Raw genomic sequence first — 20823 nt, forward strand, 5'->3', positions numbered from 1 at the left:
GCTAAAGGGTTATCATAATAAAATGACATTCTGCCACATTCATAGATCGGTGCCTCGCTCAGCCATCAGCAGAGAAGCTTCCTCTTGCCGTGGACGGGAACAGACACAGAGACCCACAGCCAGACAATATGCCGAGAACATACTGGAACACTTAGTGCTAACTTGGATACCTTCATCACATTCCTCCCCTCGGGGCTCAGGGAAGGGAACAGGAGGTGGAAAAATTGTTAAAGGCCAGCGGGGATGGAGGGTACCAAGGAAACCAGGCCTTCTAAACACAGCGGGACTGGTTCACATGTGAACTCAGAGACTGAGGCAGCATTCCCTGGTCTGCATGGATGAATCTGCACCACATAGAGTCCTAAAGCTGAGAGAGGTGGGCACATGCCCCCATCCCTAACCAGAAGCTATGCGCAATTGATAACCACTTGCAATAGAAAAAAATTGGTTTTCTTCAAGGGTGGGGAAACAGACCACTCTTAAGAGTGGGCCCCATGCCCAGGAGCAGATGGCCAACACAGAATGAACTTGACAGCATCTTTGGAGGGCCTCTGTCTTGTAATGCTAAGTCGTGGAATTTTGCTTGTGTGTTTCTTTAACTTTACAGAGCCTTCGAATCATGGCTTCTGGTTTTGTTTTTTTTACGGGACTCCTGTGTGTGCCACCTCGTGTGTGACTGAGTCTACATGTATTTCTTGTGCTTTTTCTTTGGCTCTTTCTTTTTTTTTTCGGTTTGTTTTTTCCTATTCCGATTTGTTTTTGTTTTATCTTATCTCATTTTCATTTACAACTATTCCTTACAGGCCTGTTTGTTTTCTAATGAGAGGCAGAACGGGTGTGGGTTGGATTGGGAAGAAAGGTAGGGAGGAACTGGAGGAGCAGAAGGAGAGGAAACCATAATCAGAATATAGAATATGGAAACATCGATATTCAATAAAAGAAACCACAGTATCACAGCCAAGGGTCAAGGACCATCCTGAGAGAAGGGGTAAAAGAACTGTAGGACCCTGAAGTTGGGGAGGACAGGCGTGAAACTGGGTTTTTGGGATAGGACCTGACCTCAGCCCCCAGGGACCCACAGCATCTGTGGCTGCCTGAACAAGACCACTATGGAGTGGAGAGGAGCACCCGGGCCTCCATCTCTAGCTGAAGAGATACTGATGGTTAATAGTTTTTGAGGGAAAGAGAAAATTCTGTGAATTGAACTGCCAGGACAATTGTATGGTTCCCCCCTATCCCCCAACGAGTTCTGTCTCTCCAGAATCCACATCCATAGACTCACCTAGCTATGGGTACAGAGTATTCAGAGAAAAACACTGCACCTGTACCGAAAATGTGCAGTCGCTCTTCTTGCCGTTGTCCCACAAATGATGCAGGATAACAGCCACTGACACAGATTACATCATACTGTCATCGCCTAGAGATGACTTGGGGTTTACAGGAAGTGGAGTGTAGGTTTTAAATGAATCCTACGAAATGCCGGTGTCTGGGGATCCCAAAACCAATCTCCCACAGAAACTGAAAGATGAATATGCTCTTAATTTTTCATGGAAAAATAATAATGCTAATTGGTATAGTCTGGAGAATGAGTCATGAATACTACAGATCACCTAGATCATACTAATTTTGATTACATAAAGGCACTGATTTAATTTTAAAATGCTGAAAAATCTTAATACCAACCTATATTTCTCTGAATTAGCATGCACTCCTTTGCAGAAAAATGGCTTTTCCTTGAAATTCCAAAATTAAAGCAGTATTTGTTCTTCCCCACATCAAACAAAGTGCAGTTAAACACTGTGCTCTTCTCTCCCAGGGACAGGCTGTTTTCAGCCAGCTGCGAAGTCCTCTCCCCCGGGTGTCTGGGGGCCTCTTTGTAAACAGCAAGCACTCCTTGGACAAAGACACAAGGAGGAGGCAGGACCGTCACCTCCACCACAGACTCACACGTGACTTCCGGTGCCATCGCCAATGTGTATCCGAATTTTTGGGCCAGGTCAATAGGTCCTACAGACGTGATGACTGAGTCTTGACCCCAAAGCTTCAGCGTCACAGTGACGTAGGCTTCCACCCCTACGGGTGCACAGCCAAACTCAACCCATTGAACTTGAGCGAGTTCTGTCCTTTTGGTGTCTCTGATCTCCAGCGGCTGCCCTGTTGTTCTTGCTTCCGGGAGACTGTCGGTGAAAACCACATCCACCAGCATGTCCGGCTTGTCCCCTGGAAACAGGCAGAGCGGTTGAGTGGTAAAAAGGCCCACCTGGAAGGTGCCTTCTGTAGCCATGGCTGTCCGATTCAAATCAATGTGAAAGATGGGCCATTCCACCTTCAGAAAGGCACTTTTCTCCCAGCCGGGAACTTGCGTGCCATTGTCCGTCACTTCCGGAGTCATTACAAACCAGTAGTCACCAGCCCCCTGGAAGAAGAAGCACTCGAACTGGAGAGTCCCCTGGGACTGGTTGGTCAGGAGGTACTTCGTGGTGAGAGTCTGATTGGTGTTGGCCTCCCACAGCATGACAGACACGTTCCTCAGTGTCCCATTTGCGTCACCGAAGGAGTGGAAATCCACAGATACCGTTCTGTCGCTCAGGGCCACGTGGACCGCCGGCTCTCGCAAGAGGAGGTACTCGGCTTCTCCGAGGACTGGAAGGCAATGGTCAGAACTGTATGTTAAAGGGTGAGCTTGAGTTGAACTACCAGCCATGCAATGAAGAGAAAGAGGAAGCAAGCCAAGGACATTACAGAATGACCCACAGGAACTAAGAAGCACCCCGCTTTTTCCTTTCTAAGAGCTGTGTTCTCTCATCCCCCTGACGTTGACAATGGTGGACAGTGATAACCACTCTGAATTCACAACATGTAACACCTAACTGCAGTGAATAACTGTGAAGGTAGAAGGATAATTGACAGGTCCCGGGCTCGGAACTCAGCCCCTCACGTTTCTTACTTTAATAATTTTCTGGTGTTCAGAGAAAGTTTGGTTTAAATGGCACAATACGGATTATTCCTGTAGATCATTTAAAATGTAAGATACTCGCTTCTCTTCAAAGTTACTATTCAAGATAAGCATTTAGGAATTTTTACCAGAAAAAAAGAACCAGTGTTCTCCACTTGGGTGAGGAGGAAGGTTTTAGATGGATAAGAGATGTCATTTATTTATTCTTTGCTGGTCACCCATAATCGTTTGAGCATTTCTGAAATAACTGGGCTCGTCCTTGGCAACTTTAACTGCGCCGCATCGACAGGGCTGATGGCTGCTAATTTCCCAAGCACCATTCAGTTATGACCAACCACATCTTTGAAAGGGACCCAGCAGAGCAGCTGAAAGGGTACAAAGAATCCAGACACATAAGAACCTTTGTTTCTTTTCTGAGACTGGACCCAAATGAATATCAAAGCAGGCAGAATTTGGCAATGCAACAATCAGCTGGCCCGTGGCTGAGTAAGACATTATACCATAACGAAAGAACTGCAAGGACCCCTTCTTGGTTTGAAAAATGCTACATAATTTAAAGTGTATTATTCTTATTGTATATATTCCATTCACACATCATATACATATCATGTACATGTCTAAAGGGGCTCACATTTTTGCTTATAATTACCATCTTTAAACTCCCCTTATCTTAATTTAATCAGTGATTACTATAATCAGCACACGACTATATCAACATTTAGATCAGTCAGCACCTCATCTATTTCCTACCTGAGAGTAAAAGAAGATAACACTTGGATAGATTTGAATACTTGATCATACTTACTTACTTACTTACTTACTTACTTACTGAGAAAGCCTTGAGGAGCAAGCCAGTAAGCAGCACTCCCCCACAGCCTCTGCACCAGCTCCTGCCTCCAGGTTCCTGTGTTGAGTTCCTGCCCTGCCTTCTCTCAGTGATAGAGTGTAGCTTGCCTAGTTATTTCAGAAAGATTCATGCTATTATGAGTGACCAATGAAGAGTAAATAAATAGCATCTCTTATCCACCTGAAAATTCCTTCCTCACCCAAATGGAGAACACTAGTTCTACTGGTAAAAATTCTTAATTGCTTATCTTGAATATTGGATAATCATAACTTTGAAGAGAAGCTAAGTATCTTACATTTTAAATAATCTATAGCAATTTATGCCATTTAAATCAAACTTTCTCTAACTATTGGATATTTATTTTCCCTAAATACTAAACACCAGAGTAAGTTATTCAGTTGTAAACTGAAATAAACTGATTGCTCCCCAAGTTACTTTTGGTCGTGGTGTTTTATGACAGCAACAGAAATCATAATGGGATAAAATTTGCTTTATTTTGTTTTTCCATTTAGGGAAAATGGAAGTTGGTGAATATTCCCTTGCATCTGGAGACAATGTAGCCAAAGAGACTCTCATACTTATCATAGGTCAAGGAATTAAGACTGAGACAAAAGTAATTTTAAAGATGCTTATGAAAATTTTTAAGTGTGTGTGTGTGTGTGTGTGTGTGTGTGTGTGTGTGTGTGTGTAGAGAGAGAGAAAGAGAACAAAGGGAGGGAGAGCTAAGTGTAAGTGTACGATGCTTGTTTTCATTTATTTAATGGTAGTGAGGATTTGTTTCATTTTCTTTCTCTTTCTTTTATTTTTTGAGTTAAAAATACATTGACATTGAAATCTGAACTAATCAGGCAAACCCCTGAAGTACAGTATTTCTTGAGAGGCCAGGGTGACAACGCCATGGCTTCAGGAGAATTCGGCTGGCCCGCTCGACCTCACCTGCGCAGGGTGGCCAGCATCAGTGCATTTGCTTCCCGGTGATGCCAAGGGCTTGGTGGATTCTCACCGTACTCACCATAGTCACAGAGAACCACCAGCAAGAGATTTGAAAAGTCTTTCAACATTGGTTTCATTCTGCTCAGTAAAATCCCAGGCCTTTAGTCTCCTCATGTCCTTTCTCACAGCAAAATTGTGGGCTTTTTTCCCCCAAAGCACCTGAAATTAGAAACTCAAAATCGATGACTCCATTTTATGTGATTCACAAAACCAGAAAAACCACAAATGGCATTTGTTCATAAAACCATGAAGTCGGGGACAGGCAGCTCACGACACCTGGCTAACTTCAGCTCCTCTGGCCTCTCAGGAAATCTGCACACATGTGGCATATACCCAAGTAGATACACACAAAAAAATCCTTAAAAATAAATAATTATAATATAATATAACAAAATGATAAAAAATTAAAGATTAAAAATGGCAATGCCATTCTAAGAAGCCAAACTTTCTAGGAATTTTTAAAAGATAGAGAAGACACTAGTTTTCCCTGGAGCAAAAGCCTATAATTACCTTGCCGAGAACGTTCAGGCATGCTCCATGCCAAGATTCCCTACAAAACACCCCCATCTTGCATCTTTGCATGACGTCCTGAAGTGCAGAGAGTTACTTGCTTAATTTTAGGGAAGCTAACAGCTAATCTGGTAACATACTTTCACACTGCCTGTATGTCAGCATCTCACCCTGATAAATTTAGTAAAAACATCCAAGTCTACACTTAATGCTCTAGTATGGATACCCAAGCCCTCCTTACATGGCTCCTACAAATGGATTAACACTTGCTTGAAGACTGGAGCATTTATCTGTTTGCTTCGTTTCTTGAGTCCTAGGAGCTGTGTCCAAATGATGAATCCTTTTAAAAAGACACTCAGTACCCTTGTCTGGCACTGGTCTGCTTCTCCCATCCATTCTGGTCTCTCCAGATGATTCTTAGACCTGCCACCTGCCAGCCTGGGCCCCATCTCCCAATCCACTCCATCCCCTTGGGATCCAGCCTCCTGCTGTACACTCCAGGTCCCCCTAGCTCTTCCCTGCTACCCTTCCATCCATTCTTTCTTTAGAGCCTGCAGAACTACTCTCTACCAAAGACCCCACAATTGTCACGCTAGATGGGGACCAAAATTGGTGCAATAGTAGTCAAAGACTGAAACACACAGCCAAAAAAAAAAAAAAGTAAGATTAGATATCTACAACCAGTAACACTTCAACTGTCATCATTCCGGATTCCTGGATTGAAGCACAAAGCCAAACATAAACATCCAAGACAATTTGGCAACTCCAGAAGCCAGAAACGCAACTGTAATAGGCCCTGAGAAAAGAAATTTAGATGAGGAAGAAAATGACCACAAAATAGTAATTATGGGTATGTTCAAGTGTCATAAAGAACATCTGAGTAAATGAATGCAATTAAGACATAATTTGAGAAAATTAAGACATAATCATTTGAGAAAATCAACAAAATTGACAATCCTTTATCCAAATTAACCAAAAGATGGAGAAAGAAGAGCTAAATCAATAAAATTAGAAGTGAAAAGGAAGGCATTAAAACAGAAACTAAAAAATTCAGAATCATAGTGACATATTTAATAATTTTGTATTCTACCAAATTTAAAAACCTAAAAGAAATGGATGAATTTCTTGAGGTATACAACCTATCAAAGTTATATCAAGTTGCCATAAAAAAATTAAACAGATCCATAATACCTAGACACATAAAAACAGTACTTAGCCAGGTGGTGGTGGTGTGTGGCTTTAATCCCAGCACTTGGGAGGCAGAGGCAGGTGGATCTTTGTGAGTTCGAGGCCAATCTGGTCTACAGAGTGAGTTCCAGGACTGGCTCCAAAAGCTACAGGGAAACCCTGTCTCAACAACAACACCAACACCACCACCAACAACAACAACAAAAAAAGCAGTAATTAAAAATCTCCCAATCAAAAAAAGCCCAAAGTCAGATGGATTTGACACAGAATTCCATCAGAGCTTTGAAGAAGAATTATTCTGCGAGAAAGAAATTCAAGAAACATTTAAATTCTTTTTATGAAACCACTATTACCCTGATACCAAAATTACACAATTACTTCAAAAAATAAAAATTTTAGATCAATATTTCTTATAAAAATAGATGCAAAAGTTTGCAATAAAATATTTGCAAATCAAATTAAAGAACATATCAAAAAGATTATCCATAATGATTGAGTAGGCTTCATTCCAGAGATGCAGGGGCGTTTAAACATATGTAAATCAATAGATGTGATCTACCACATAAACAGTCTGAAAGACAAAACTACACGACCATCTCATTTGATGTAGAAAAGGCCTCTGACAAACCCTACATCACCTCATGATAAATGTTTTGGATAATCTAGGGATTCAAGAGACATAATGCACCATAATAAAAACAATATACCACAATCCCATAGCCAGAATCCAACTAAATAGAGAAAAACACAAGAAACTTCCACAATATCAGAAAAGCAGACAAAAGCTGTCCACTCTCTCCATTCCCGTTAAATACTGTACTTGAAATCTTAGCTAGAGCAAAAAGACAAGAGAAGGAGATCAAGAAAAAAATACAAATAAGAAAGGAAGAACTCAAAGTGTCCTTATTTGGTATGATGCTATAAGAAAAAAAAATCTTAAAGATTCCATCCGAAAATTCCTACAGCTGATAAACACATTCAGCAAAATAGTGGGACACTAAATTTACTTATAAGCTATAAGCACATACATATATAATATGTATTATGTGTTGTCTTAGGGTTACTATGGCTGTGATGAAACATTATGATCAAAAGCAAGCTGGAGAGAAAAGGGTTTATTCAGCTTACACTTCCACATCATAGTTCATCATCAAAGGAAGTCAGGACAAGATCTGAGACAGGGCAGGAACCTGGAGGCAGGAGCTGATGCAGAGGCCATGGAGGGGTGCTGCTTACTGCCTTGTTCCTCATGGCTTGCTCAGACCCTTTCTTATAGAACCCAGGACCACCAGCCTAGGGATGATGAAACCCACAATGGGCTGGGCCCTCTTCCAACAATCACTAAGAAAATACTTTACAGCTGGATCTTATGGAGACATTTTTCTCATGTTCTTTTCTTCAACATAACTCTAGCTTGCGTATAGTCAACATAAAACTAGCCAGCACATGTATAACTATATATAATAATATATACTGATAAAATATATATACAAATGACAAACACATTGAGAAAGAAATCCAGTAAACAATACCTTTCACAACTGAACCCCTCCCCCAAACAAAGTATCTTGGGATAACTAACAAAGCAAGTGAAGGGCTTACATAATAAAAGTTCTAAGACACTGAAGAAATAAATTGAGGATGATATCAGAAGATGAAAAGACTTCCCATGCTCATGGTAATACCAATATAGTGAAAATGGCCACCCAATCAAAAGCAACATACTAATTCAATGCAATCCTCATCAAAATTACAATATAATTCTTCACAAAAAATTGAAGAAAAAAAGCCTTAAACATGGAAACACAAAAAACCCAGGATAACTTGAAACGGATCAAGGACCTTAACATAAGATCAAATACTTGAACCTTACAGAAGGAAAGATGGTGAACAGGCTTGAACTGTAGTCATAGCAAAGGACCATCTGAACTTGACTGCACAGAAATTACAACCAACATGTTTTTCTCTCTTATTAAGGATTCTTTCGTGTACTTTGATCGTGTTTTTACTCATCCAGCTCCTCCCAGATCCTCCCTACCTGACTATCCACCTATCTTTATATTCTTTTTCTCTTTCAAAAAAAACCCTAAAAACAAACCCACAAAAACAAACAAACAAACAAAAAAAACAAATCAAACACACGAGACCAATAATATTAAAAATGCCAAAACAAAGCAAAAGTTCACAGAAAAACAGTTTCTTTTGTGTTGATCAACAACATTTAACCCATTCCTAACACTTGAGGGTTTTTTTTTTTTTTTTGGTAGCATAAGCTGTCTAGCTGTGGCATTGTCTCCCTTATTATTTGATGACTCGATTTAGATTTCTCTTGCACATGTATGTTTTTGGGGAGCTTCTGTGGTCTCAGGTTTCCATTCGGCTTTTCCCAAAGTCTTTACTCTTTGTTGTCCCTCCACATATTCCTCCCACCCTCTCCATATTTGATTCTCCTACTTTCCAAAAATCTCCTCTGCTTCCCCTTCTGGGGTGACCTTCTCTTCCCCCACCCCGGTCTCTCACTAGGCACCTATCTTCTGTGGTTATTCAGATTGTAGTCCTCATTTCAAAGGCTCACAAGCTGTCCTCTCCACAGAAGAAAACATAAGCCAGTCCTCTTTTCATGGATGGGTTACCTTACTCAGGATGATTTTTTTTCCGAGGTCCCATCCATTTACCTGTAAATTTCATAATTTCATATTTTAATAGATCAATAATATCCCATTGTTTAAACATATCATATTTTCCTTATCCAGTCACCAGTGGATGGAGATCTAGATTATTTCCATTTCTGGCCATTATGAACAGAGCAGCAGTTAAGATGGATGAGCAAGTCTCTCTGTGTAAGGTATGTACGCCCTGGATCTTGAGGTGGATCAATTCCCAGCTTCCTGAGAAGCCTGATGACTAAGGATGCTGAACAGTTTTTAAAGTATTTCTTGGTCATTGTGTTTCATCTTTAGAGAAAGCTCTGATTGGTTCTGTACCTCATTTTTCATATGGTTGTTTTCTTATTCAGCGTTGTTTCGTATAAGTTCTTTATATATGCTAGATACTAACCCTGTAGAGATGTGTAATTGGTAAGGCTCTTTCCTCATTCTGCAGGCTGCTGCTTTGCCTGATTGATGGTGTCCTTTGCCATACTGAAGCCTTTCAGCTTCTGGGGTCCCATTTATTAATTTCTGGTCTTCATGCCTGTGCGATCAGCGTCCTGTTCAGATAATCCTGTTCTGCACCAGTGAGTTCAAGCCCATTCCCCACCTTTTCTTCTGGTATGTAGGCCTTTTATTGAGGTCTTTGATCCATTTGAAGTTGAGTGATAGATATGGATCTATTTGCATTCTTTAATAAGCAACCATCCAGCTTGTCCAGCACTGTTTGTTGAAGATGCTGTCTTTTTTCCAGTGTGTATTTTTGGTTTCTTTGTCAAAAGTCAGAAGACCAACAATTAATAATAACTAAAACTCTGAACAGCAAAGGGCACCATCATTGGAGCTAAGCAGTGGACTGCAGAAAACCTTTACCAATTACACAACTTATAGATGGTTCATATCTAGAATATTCAAAGAACTCAAAAAACTGAACAGCAAGGAAACAACCCATTAAAAAAATGGTTACAGAAACAGAAAGTTCTCTAAAGATGAAACACAAGTGGCTTGAAAATCCTTAACCATCAAAAAAAAAATGCAAGCCAGGCAGTGGTGGCGCACGCCTTTAATCCCAGCACTTGGGAGGCAGAGGCAGGCGGATCTCTGAGTTTGAGGCCAGCCTGATCTACAAGAGCTAGTTCCAGGACAGGCTCTAGAAACTACAGGGAAACCCTGTCTCGAAAAAACCAAAAAAAAAAAAAAAATGCAAATCAAAACTACTTTGAGATTTCATCTTATCTCAGTGAGAACGGCCAAGATTAACAAAAACAAATGGCAGCGCATGCTGGCAAGGATGCAGGGAAAGGGGAACGCTCAGTCGCTGCTGGTGAGAATGCAAACTGGTACAGTCACTGTGGAAATCAGTGCGGAGGTTCCTTGAAAAGCCGCAGAGCTATCAACACAAGATCTAGCTATACTACTCCTGGGCGTATACCCAAAGGACTTGTGCTGGCTAGTTTATGCCAACTTGATACAAGCCAGGGCCTTTTGAAAAATGATATGAAACCTACTACTGTAGATGCTTCCATATATATATGGAAGAAATTTAAATATATATTTTTTCACATATATATTTTTAACGCACACACATGTGTGTATATGTGTGTGTGTGTGTGTGTATATATATATATGAAAGAATTTAAATGGAGTCACCATCTACTGGGGGGGGGGACAATGTCCACCTAGATACCTTATGCCACCAAGTAAAATCCCCAATGCCAAGAATTTGTTGCATTTTACTGAGATGTTGGCCAAAGGAGTCCCATGGAGTCTTGCAAACATCACAGGATTTTATCAAGGCTGTAAGTTGCTTTCCACAACCTGAAGATAAGGCCCTATTGCTGGAAGACACAACTTACATATGCTGTTAAACATCTAGGATTCAAGCTGGTACTTAACTAAAAGTTTCACCTCTACTGTCTAGAGTTTATGGTGCTGGAAGGTACTATGAACACCCTTAGAGGAGATTCATCAATCATCAATATCTCCCAGCTATAAATCCTTCAACTCACAACTGTGACCTGCCTGCAAGAAATACTGGTGCAATACTGGCATGAACACGGGAGTAACAAACCTCTAACTAGACTTAAGGCTCCTCTATGGCATGGAACCCATATGCAACATGGCCTGAGACTAGATAGGTCATGAAACCTACAGAAGAGCCTATTACTCTGCGGAGGAACATAGCAATAAAATGACCCTATTGAAATAACTTAGCTTCCACTGATCCCACAGGTCAGTACCTTGCTAGTCCCTCATCAGAGAATTAACACAGAGACTCACAACTGAACAGAGTGAGAGACTTCGGAGGACTCAGTCCTAAGTGGGATGTCCTCATCAAACCCCTCCCCTCGAGGCTCAGGCATCTGTGGGGAGGAGGAGGCAGGAAGATTGTAAGAGCCTGAGGTGATGGATGACTCCAAGGAAACATAGTCTTGCAAACACAGCAGGGCTGACGCACACATGAACTCACAGAGACCGTGAAATCATCTGAAGGCCTGCACAAGTTCAAACCAGACAGAAGTGGGCTTGAAGTCCCACCCCTAACAATACCTGCTGAGAGCAGGGAGATCATTTCCTCCAATGGAGGGTCACTGGGTATACCAACCACACTCTAGGGCTGGCCCCATGATCGGGAGTAGCACAAATGAACTCCATGGCTTTTGTGTGTTTTTTGTTTTATTTTTTTTCTTGTCAATGATTATTTGCTTGTTTATTTTGATTTTTGTTTTTTGGAGTTTTGGTTTGTTTGTTCGAGAGACAAAACGAGAGACCATGAAGTTGGTTGGGGAGGAAAGTCGGGAAGCTCCAAGAGAAGCTGGGGAGGAGAAGGAATATGATTAAAATATATTGTATGAGAAAATTATCTTTTATGCACTGAGGGAAAGACCTTGGAACACCTCGCCCTAAATGGGATGTTTCCACCAAATCCCTCCCCTCAGGGTTCAGAGACCGAGGAAGGGGAGGCAGAAAAACTGTAAAAGCCAAAAGGGGGACATCAAGGAACCAAGGCCTTCTGAATACAACAGGCTGGTACCCATATGAACACAGACTGTAGTAGCATGCACAGGACCTACATAGATCTGCATCAAATGGGGTCCTAGAGCTGAGAGAAACAGATACATGCCCTCACCCCTAACCCAGAAATCATATCTACTTTGATAGCCACTTGCAAATGAAAAATTAATTTTCTCCAAGGGTGTCTCACTGGGGATACAAACCACTCTTAAGGGCAGGCCCCATGCCAGCAGTAGACGGCCAACACACAGTGAACTCAACGACATCTTCGGAGGTTCGTTGTTTCATAATGTTGTCAAGGCACATATTTTTTTTTTAACTTTACAGGTCCTTTGCATAGATATTATGGCTTCTGGTTTTGGGTTTTGATGGGATTCCCGTGTGTGCCAACTTTTGTGTGTCTGAGTCTAGATGTGTTTCTTGTGCTTTTTCTTTGGTTCTTCTTACATCTGGTTATTTGGTCATACTCTACTTTGATGTTTGTTTTTATTTATCTTACTGTATTTTACTTTATTTTTATTCCTCAGTTGCCTGTTGGTTTTTTAAATGAGAGACAGAAAGGGTGTGGATCTGGATGGGAGGAAAGGCGGAGAGGAACTGGGAGGAGCAGGGAGAGGGGAAACTGTAATCAGAATACATTGTATGAAAAAAAATCTATCTTCACTAAAAGAAAATGTTTTTAATTTTTTAGAAAATTGAGAAAAAACAATATATATTCAGTATATTACAATTTAATGTGAACTCCGCGTGGCCCTGCTTTTCTTGTTTGGGGAGTCGAAGAAGAAAACAGACAAATTAAAACTACCATCACCTGTCGGTCTTCCAACACTCGTTACTGATATGCATCGGGAGATGGGTGAGTCGTACAGCAGTCTTCACAGACCACCTAGGTGGGCAGTGGAGACCTTGCTGGACCGTGGTGCACACCAAATTATAGGAAGCAATACTTAACTTTGAGAGAAATACTAGACTTCGGGCTGCTTAAAGGTAGTTTTTTTCGTACCAGAATCTAGCAAACTGTTCTACTAAACATAACCAATTATGTGTTTTCTTAATGCTTAGAATTCCTTATTATTTATAGATCATTTTTTTTCTTGTGGTACTATAGACTGAAGCCAAGGTCTCATCCATGCTAAGAAAGCACTCTGCCATTGAGGTACATCTCTATCTCACGTCATGTATAGATTTCAAACACATCCTGCACACCTTCTGGTAAGGGAAGAAATAAACAGAATTAAGCAGGCCGGCTGAAATAAGCCACCGTTCAGTGGGAAGGAAACTGGTGTGTCTCTATTAGCTTTTGTTCAGTAAGAGCTGGTTGAACAAAGGAAACGCTGCACTTCCTGAAAGGGAAGCAGGGGTTCGCAGTTTAATTATTATGCAGATAATTGGGTTCCCTTCCCTCCTCAACAGACCAAAATGAAAATTCTGCTTTAGTGGAACTAGCTCTAGATCTGATCTAACCATTTCCTTGAATTTGGATGGGGAACATGGCTGAAGACTATAGAAGACGCAGTGAAAGTCTCCAGCATCTATACTTACCTCAAAATCTGAGGCAGGAGGATGGCTTGAGCCTAGGAGTCTGAGACCAGCCTGGGCAACATAATAAGACCCCACCCAGCAGCAACCTCTGGAAAGATGAGGTCAGCTTTCTGGGATGGCTTGCTTCTCCAAGATAATATCCCTTTTCAAACTCCACTAGCGACTGATCCTGTGATCATGTTTTCTGGCTTATGAAGATGATCGGTTAAACACAGACTTGTGTAATGATCTGTATTTAGAGATGAACAGAGGTGGAATTATAGAAGAACCCAGTCTACCTGTACATCATACGATGCATTATGATTATAATCATAATATGCCTCTAATTTTGCGGGGGGCAATTATTTACTTTCACCATGTCCCCAATTCTAGAATACTCGGTGTGAGAATCATTTTTAGAAAATAAAAAGTTGGGTACATCTTCAAGACGTTTGAAAGACTTGTATATGGCCTGGGTTTTTAGCTCAGTTAAGTAGTGTGCTTGTCTAGCATGTGTGAGGTCCTGGATTTGAACCTTCGGGGCTAAGAGGGAACACACAAAAGTTTACAGATAAACTGTAAAAGCACTAGCGGAGGAGGTAGAAAGTGTGGGTAGTCTCGGCGACTAAGAGCTTCCCCTCCCCTTAAAGCCAAGTTTTTCCAGAAACTAGCTAAGTAAACGCTTCGTAGCCTCCAACAAAGGAAAATTAATTACTCTAACGTTCACGGGACATTATCAAAGAATAAAAGGAGAAGCAAGTGATTTTACAAGCAAGGCTTCTGTGTATTTCTAGGAATAAGGTTTGATAGGAGGAAATACCAAGGCTGCGCTTGGTATTTCCCGACGGCCGGGTGCTGCTTCCACGCGAAGCTGTGCTCTCCCATCTACTTACTTTCCTAAGGTGCCAGTCAAGTTCACTCGTGGAAACCCGGTCCAGTGGTGGTCAGTCAGCATAAAGCTTGTTATTGACGGCCGTTGCTGATTGTCAGAAATATTTTTTTTTCGGGAAGCTACAAACTTATGTCGCAACGCCGAGTTTCCAAAAGTCCCAAACCTGAACTCCACTTCTGAGCCTATGTGAGTCCCGTCACTCGGCCACGCCCGCTCCAGGTGCCCGCCCGGTCGTGGGCCACCTGTGCTTCGGGGTCCTTACCTCTGGTCTGGTCTGGCTGGCACGGGGGAGACGAGTGGGGAGCCTCAGCGGGCACGGCGAGGCTGGCCGAGCATCCCGCGTCCCGCCGCTGCTCGCCCGCGTCCTGCGCCCTGCACCCTCCCGGACCCTCCCGGTCCGCCTGGGACCACGCCCCAAGGCGGGATCTCGGAGGGCGGGGGTCAAACGCAAGAGGTCCGCCCTGCCCCCATTTCTGGGCAGAGCATCTTCCTTTCCTGCCTGTCCCTAGCTTGCCCTCCAGCAACCAGGCAGGAAACTTGCAGGAAACCCTGGGTCCAGAAGCCCTGTGAGGAGGTGTGGTCGCCGCCCGTGCACGGTCACACAGCACAGACTTAACAGCCATAGCCCGCCTCTCACTGCCTGCTTTAAGGGCCAGCAACATATATTCCTCTCTCTCTCTCTCTCTCTCTCTCTCTCTCTCTCTCTCTCTCTCTCTCTCTCTCTCTCTCTCTCTCTCTCTCTTTCTCTCTCTCTCCTCTCCCCTCTTCTTTCTCTCTCGGAAAATGGGTGATCCGTAAAATTTGCTTCCCCAAATATCACCGGAGTTTCAAGAAAAAAAAAAAATACACTTCGGGTAAAGTGCATTCCCTCTTTTCTTTCTCTGGAGCCAAACTTGGTATTAATTAAATTAAAAACAAACATTTAAAAAAGTCTATTCGGAAAATGTTATCTTTCTAAAAGAATTGGATAAGTTTCGCATGGTGACGGGCAGTGAGTTTTCTTTTACATAAAATGAACCACGTCCCAGACAGAATTCATGGTAATACAGATAAGAGCAGAGCCTCCAGAGGGCCAGCACCTAGCAAGCGGTATCGGGAAATCCCGGAGGAGTGCAGCACGTTAGGACGGAACTGTATGACCTTACTGTGCAGCTGTCAAACCCCTGCAACTGGATGTGGTGCACATGACTAATCCCGGCAACTGGGGAAACTGAGGCAGGAGGATTTAAAGTACCTAGTCAGCCTGGGCTACATAAATGAGACCCTGTATCTCTGAGAGTGGGTGGTGGGAATGGCAACATGGATCAGTGGTGATCTTGCTTAGCAAACGTGACCAGATGAGGGGAAGCAGATATTGTTTATAAGTTTTACCTAAATTTCTGAATGTTTTAAAATATGTCACTTGCCGAATGTTGATCTTAAAAGACAGCACACTTAAAAGTAATCAGAATTCAAGTTCTTCTAAGAACTAATTAGCCAAGTGTGCAAGGAAGCTTCAGGGCTGTCTTCAGTTTTCACTGCCGTCAAAATTCTCTCCTTCAATACCCATACCTCAACTCAAGTTAGGATTCCTTTCAAACGCATGCCATATAGTCTCTGGTAGTCTTGGTTTAGAGAACAAAAAGCAAAGGTCTATGGAGGACCTGTGATAGCTCAGCAGGTAGTCTTCCTGCCAAGCCTGCTGATTCCACCTTTTCTCTGCTATAAAAGGGATATAAAAGCAAAAAGGTACCTTGTTATGTATTAACCTTTCCAAATACACTCTTGCAAAAAGAAAAAGAAAAAAATTATCACCCTTTGGGTGTGACTTAGATCTTCCATGCATTTTACTGAAATGTTTTGCTATTCTTATATTAGTTATAGTTCATGACAAACTGATTGTCCTGCCTAGTTTTATGTCAGTTTGATACAAGCTAGAGTCATCTGAGAGGGAATGCTGATTTTAAAAATGCCTTCACAAAATCAGCTGTAGGCAAGCCTGTAGGGCACTTTCTTAATTAGTATTTGATGGAGGAGGGCCCAGCCTATGGTGGGCAGTGCCACCCCTGGTCTGGTGGTCCCGGGTTCTTTAAGAAAGCAGGTTGAAAGCTGGGCGGTGGTGGCGCACGCCTTTAATCCCAGCACTCGGGAGGCAGAGACAGGCGGATCTCTGTGAGTTCGAGGCCAGCCTGGTCTACAAGAGCTAGTTCCAGGACAGGCTCTGAAAAAGCTGCAGAGAAACCCTGTCTCGAAAAACCAAAAAAAAAAAAAAAAAAAAAAAAAAAAAAAAAGAAAGAAGGGTGAGCAAGCCATGGGGAGCAAGCCAGCACCCCTCCATGGCCTCTGCATCAATCAGCTCCTGCCTCCCGGTTGCTGCCCTGACTCCCCTCAGTGGTGGACTGTATTGAAATCAGCCTTCTCTCCCCAGCTTGCTTTTGGTCACAGTGTTTTATCACAGCAACAGAAACCCCAGCTAAGACACTGCATTACTGTCTTTATTAGAAAAATAAGATAAAATCTGAAATAAAGGCAATATAAGAGGAAGGAAAATCTTGAAGGGCAATGGGATGATCTCTGGACTGAACTCAACCCGGCTTTTAACAAGCACTGACTTCTGGCTGGGAATGCTGCTCGGTGAAAGAGCACCCAGCTCAGCACACGCAAGGCCCAGGGTTCTAACTCCAGCTCACTGAACTCTTTCTGAGTCAGCAGCTCTTCTATATACACTTAATAACCATCTGTATACAATGTTCTTTATTTTAATAAGCAATGGTCTGGAAACCATAACTCGGTGATTTCACATCAGGACATAAATAAGAACATAAATGACCCAATTTTCATACTCTAACAACAGCTTGTGAATGCAAGATCCTACATGTGTGCACTCTGACTTTTCAGGAGTGCCTCCTACATTCTAAGACCTATGGCTCATAGCTTAGAATTCGAGTAAGACAGGCAGATTTCAGACAGGCTGAGCTGGTTGAGAAGTCTCCTGGAAGGAGGGGACTGTTATGCCAAAAGGCGTTTAGTGAAGTTAGCACTCAATTAGAAACACACTGTGTACGTTGAATGATTTAGGGCAGTAAGGATTTAAAGGAATTACTACATGCTGACTGTATGCTGTGAGCAGGGAAGTCCTGAGTGTGTGTTTTGGCATGGGCACAGCCTGTGGAAGACTCCAAAGCTGACTGGCCTGCCATAAATTGGCAAAGCTGTTGCCCATTATGAGTCAGGATCAAGAGGAATGGCAAAGTTTTCCTTGGGAGCCCGAATATGAGTATTTATGAATGACTGGTTAGTGTGTGCAAAGACTAGCAATTGCAGTTTCCTCCTGAGTTTAAGGCCCGAGACTTCACCTGCAGAGATGAGACTAGAGACTGGCAAATCCTCCCCGTGTTAGTAAACATGCTGTGGTTCGTGGTATGGCCCATACAGGGGCCTGTTAGCCAGCAACAAAAAGGAATATGGGACTGACTTGAGTTCTCCATGGACTGACTGCAGGATGGTGATTTGAGTAACAAGAACAAGACAAAAATCGAGTCAAACTTATGATCCCATTTATAGAAAACTTTTCAAAATGCAGACTCCTGTAATAGCGACAGAAAGAGATCAATGGTTGGTGTGAACATGGGATGAGGAGGGGAAGGGTGGCCACAAGGCAGAGAATAAAGTAGCACAAGAAAAATCTTTGGGAGTAACTACAATATGGCTTCCTAGTTATATGCATGACTAGTTCAAAACAACAAATTTCATACTCTACATTGGGCAGCGTACTGGGTATCAGTTATGCCTCAAACTGTTAGGAAAAAACCTTGTGAGAAGGGTATAAACAGAACCAGACAATTCTTTGAGGAGTTTCGCCAACAGGCACATCATGTCTAACCTCAGTCTATGGGCCACATGTGCCCTGGGATAGCCATGAATGAATGGGTCCCGCTACTCAACACTGTTGTCCTGAGATCAGTTCATGGAGCTCTTGGGTCAGTGGCATGTTCTTTTTTCGTTGCTAGGTAATTGTATTTGTCCACTGTATTTGTCAAACCACAGCCCGACTATTTGCCTGTAAATCAACAGATTAAAACCATAAACCTAAAGAAAAACAAGCGTGCTGTGGTTAGAGAGCCCCACCTGATCCAGCTTCATTCCACATGCTGTCTGTGTAGGTGTATACCGTCGCTTTGTACGCGTTATCTGCATGTGTCTGTCTGTTCTTTCTTCATTCCCTCCCTACCTGACCCTGGAGTCTTACGCAAGCCACATAGGATGTGGCGACGGACCAACTCTGAACTTAAAGAAAGTCAGCATTTTCTTGTGGCCTCAAAGCAAGAGTTAAAATTACAAGACAAAATATAATGAAACACGTGAGGCAGACAGTAACTTTCACAGGCTTTAAAACAGAGCGCTCTCTACAGCAAACAGGTTTTTCTAGGGCAGGTGGGATGGGACAGGTGTGGGATGACTTAGGTTATTGTGGGTGAGCGGAAGTCAGTAAGGAAAGGAAGTCTAGGCAGACCAAGGCACAGGCCAGCAACAAGGACCTCTTTGCACTCAGCCCTGCCTCTTCTACTTACTGACAATTTCTGTCTTTTGAGACTGGGTTGTCTTTATCCAAGTCTTGTACAAAGCCTCCGGAGCTTAGCATCAAAACAGAGGACTCCAGAGACTAACCAAGAGCACTAACAACAGTCCATAATGTTTGGGGGTCAATGCTACCTCACTGGCCAACAGCTCCAAAAAAGGAAAGCCATTCTTGGCACCAGGGTTTTCATTTGTTGTTCCATGATGGTTGCCACACACCTGAATCATAGGACATAGAAATCAAGCTGGAACTCGGAAGTTCCATCTCTATTTCTGTAACACGGGAAGGGTGTGTGCATGCTACCTGAGGAGAAAAGGAATTGCCAATCTTTCCCTCCTGCGAACCTTGAGAACTGTAACAATTATTGGCCTGGAAAGACATGTCCACTCTTACAATAGTGGCACAAATGTCACGGGAGTAACCAATCACTTTCTGATTAATTTTAAGGCCTGCTGTGTAAGTTGAAACCCATACGTGGCCCTCTGATCAGGGCTGAGAACCTACCATCACACTGTTCCTGTACTCGTGGACACAGTATTAAAACAGAGCTAATGACTTATCACTGTAACCACAGATTAGCACAGCGCTCAACCTTCACCAGAGAAGCTTCTATTTAAAGTAGATAACAATTAAAAACCCACGCCTGTCAAGGAGCAGAGACTAAGAGAGCGTGGACTTCTCAGCCTAAACGTGACATCTGGATCACATCTCCTCCTCCCAAGACTGTGTGTAGGGTCCCAGCAGAAGGGCGGCTGGAAGACTGGAACCGTCGGAGGCAGCGGATGGCTAGGGCAGTGCTCTCTGGAAAGCAGGGCAGTTAGTGCACACAGGAGTTCACGGCCGTTGAGTCGGTATGCACCAGACCTGCACAAGCCCAAGCCAACCTTCAGCAGGGAGGTGGGAGATGGACATGAAATCCCACCCCTGCTAGGAAGGGAGCTGTTGGCAACCTACAGCTGCTGGGAGGAGTCAGTTTTCCTTAAGGGCGTGGCTCCTTATGGCCCACAAATATCCAGGAGTATATGGGGAGCAGAAACTACTTCATGGGTTTTAAGAGAGGAGAGAAATATGCGTGGGTAGTGAAGGAGAGGAGCAGATGGATCTGGGAGTAGAAGTGGGTGATTAGGATCAAAATACATTGTATGGAGTTCTCGTAGGGTTAATAAAAATAGAAACTACAAACAGTTTAGATGGTTCCTTCAATCAGGTGTGATGGTTCACTCCTGTTACTTTCTTCTCAGAGTTTCTTATGTAAAATCCCTATGTATTCTAGAAAAGTCTTTTTAACTAAACTGAATGAGAGTTTAAGTAAGGTGAAGTGAAGCCTAGTTATCAATAAGAGTGCGTGTGTGTGTGTGCGTGTGTGTGTGTGTGTGTGTGGATGGATGGATGGATGGATGGATGGTTAGCTATATAGACAGACACAATTTATTCAGTAAACATTTACTGAATGCTTACTGTGTGCCAAACCCTGTTCCGGACTCTGGGGAACAGACCATGAACAGGAAAGCCTGTCTTTGTTAAGCTTGCACTCTGGGTCTCTCCTAAGGGAAGGATTTACAACAAATTTACATAAACCCAACTATATCTCCTGGCAAGAAGGGCAAATCACACATATCAACAGTGAGTATTGTTAGAAGTCCACTGTTGGCATGTGTACCATCACAGACCGTGTTTGCTGTGTGCAGAATAAAT

At 42.7% G+C, this 20823-nt stretch overlaps 1 protein-coding gene across 5 annotated transcripts in view; it reads right to left on the reverse strand.

The window, feature by feature from the left end:
• Window positions 1–14951, reverse strand: part of Thsd1 (thrombospondin type 1 domain containing 1) — a 30001-nt gene extending 15050 nt beyond the window's left edge. For 2 of the 5 annotated variants that reach the window (XM_038326936.1, XM_038326932.1), the window contains exons 1-3: window positions 14833–14951; window positions 4816–4955; window positions 1684–2643 (exon numbers count right to left, since the gene is read on the reverse strand). In XM_038326936.1, coding sequence (XP_038182864.1) covers window positions 1684–2643; window positions 4816–4873 — 1018 coding nt within the window. In that variant the 5' untranslated portion in view covers window positions 4874–4955; window positions 14833–14951. Of the gene's footprint in view, window positions 1–1683; window positions 3141–4815; window positions 4956–14571; window positions 14667–14832 lie in introns of those variants that run through there. The other 3 variants (XM_038326935.1, XM_038326931.1, XM_038326934.1) reach the window with 2 other exon arrangements.
• Between the last annotated feature and the right edge of the window lie 5872 nt (window positions 14952–20823).

Source organism: Arvicola amphibius, chromosome 4, assembly GCF_903992535.2.
Source record: "Arvicola amphibius chromosome 4, mArvAmp1.2, whole genome shotgun sequence".
Classification (NCBI taxonomy): Eukaryota; Metazoa; Chordata; class Mammalia; order Rodentia; family Cricetidae; genus Arvicola; species Arvicola amphibius.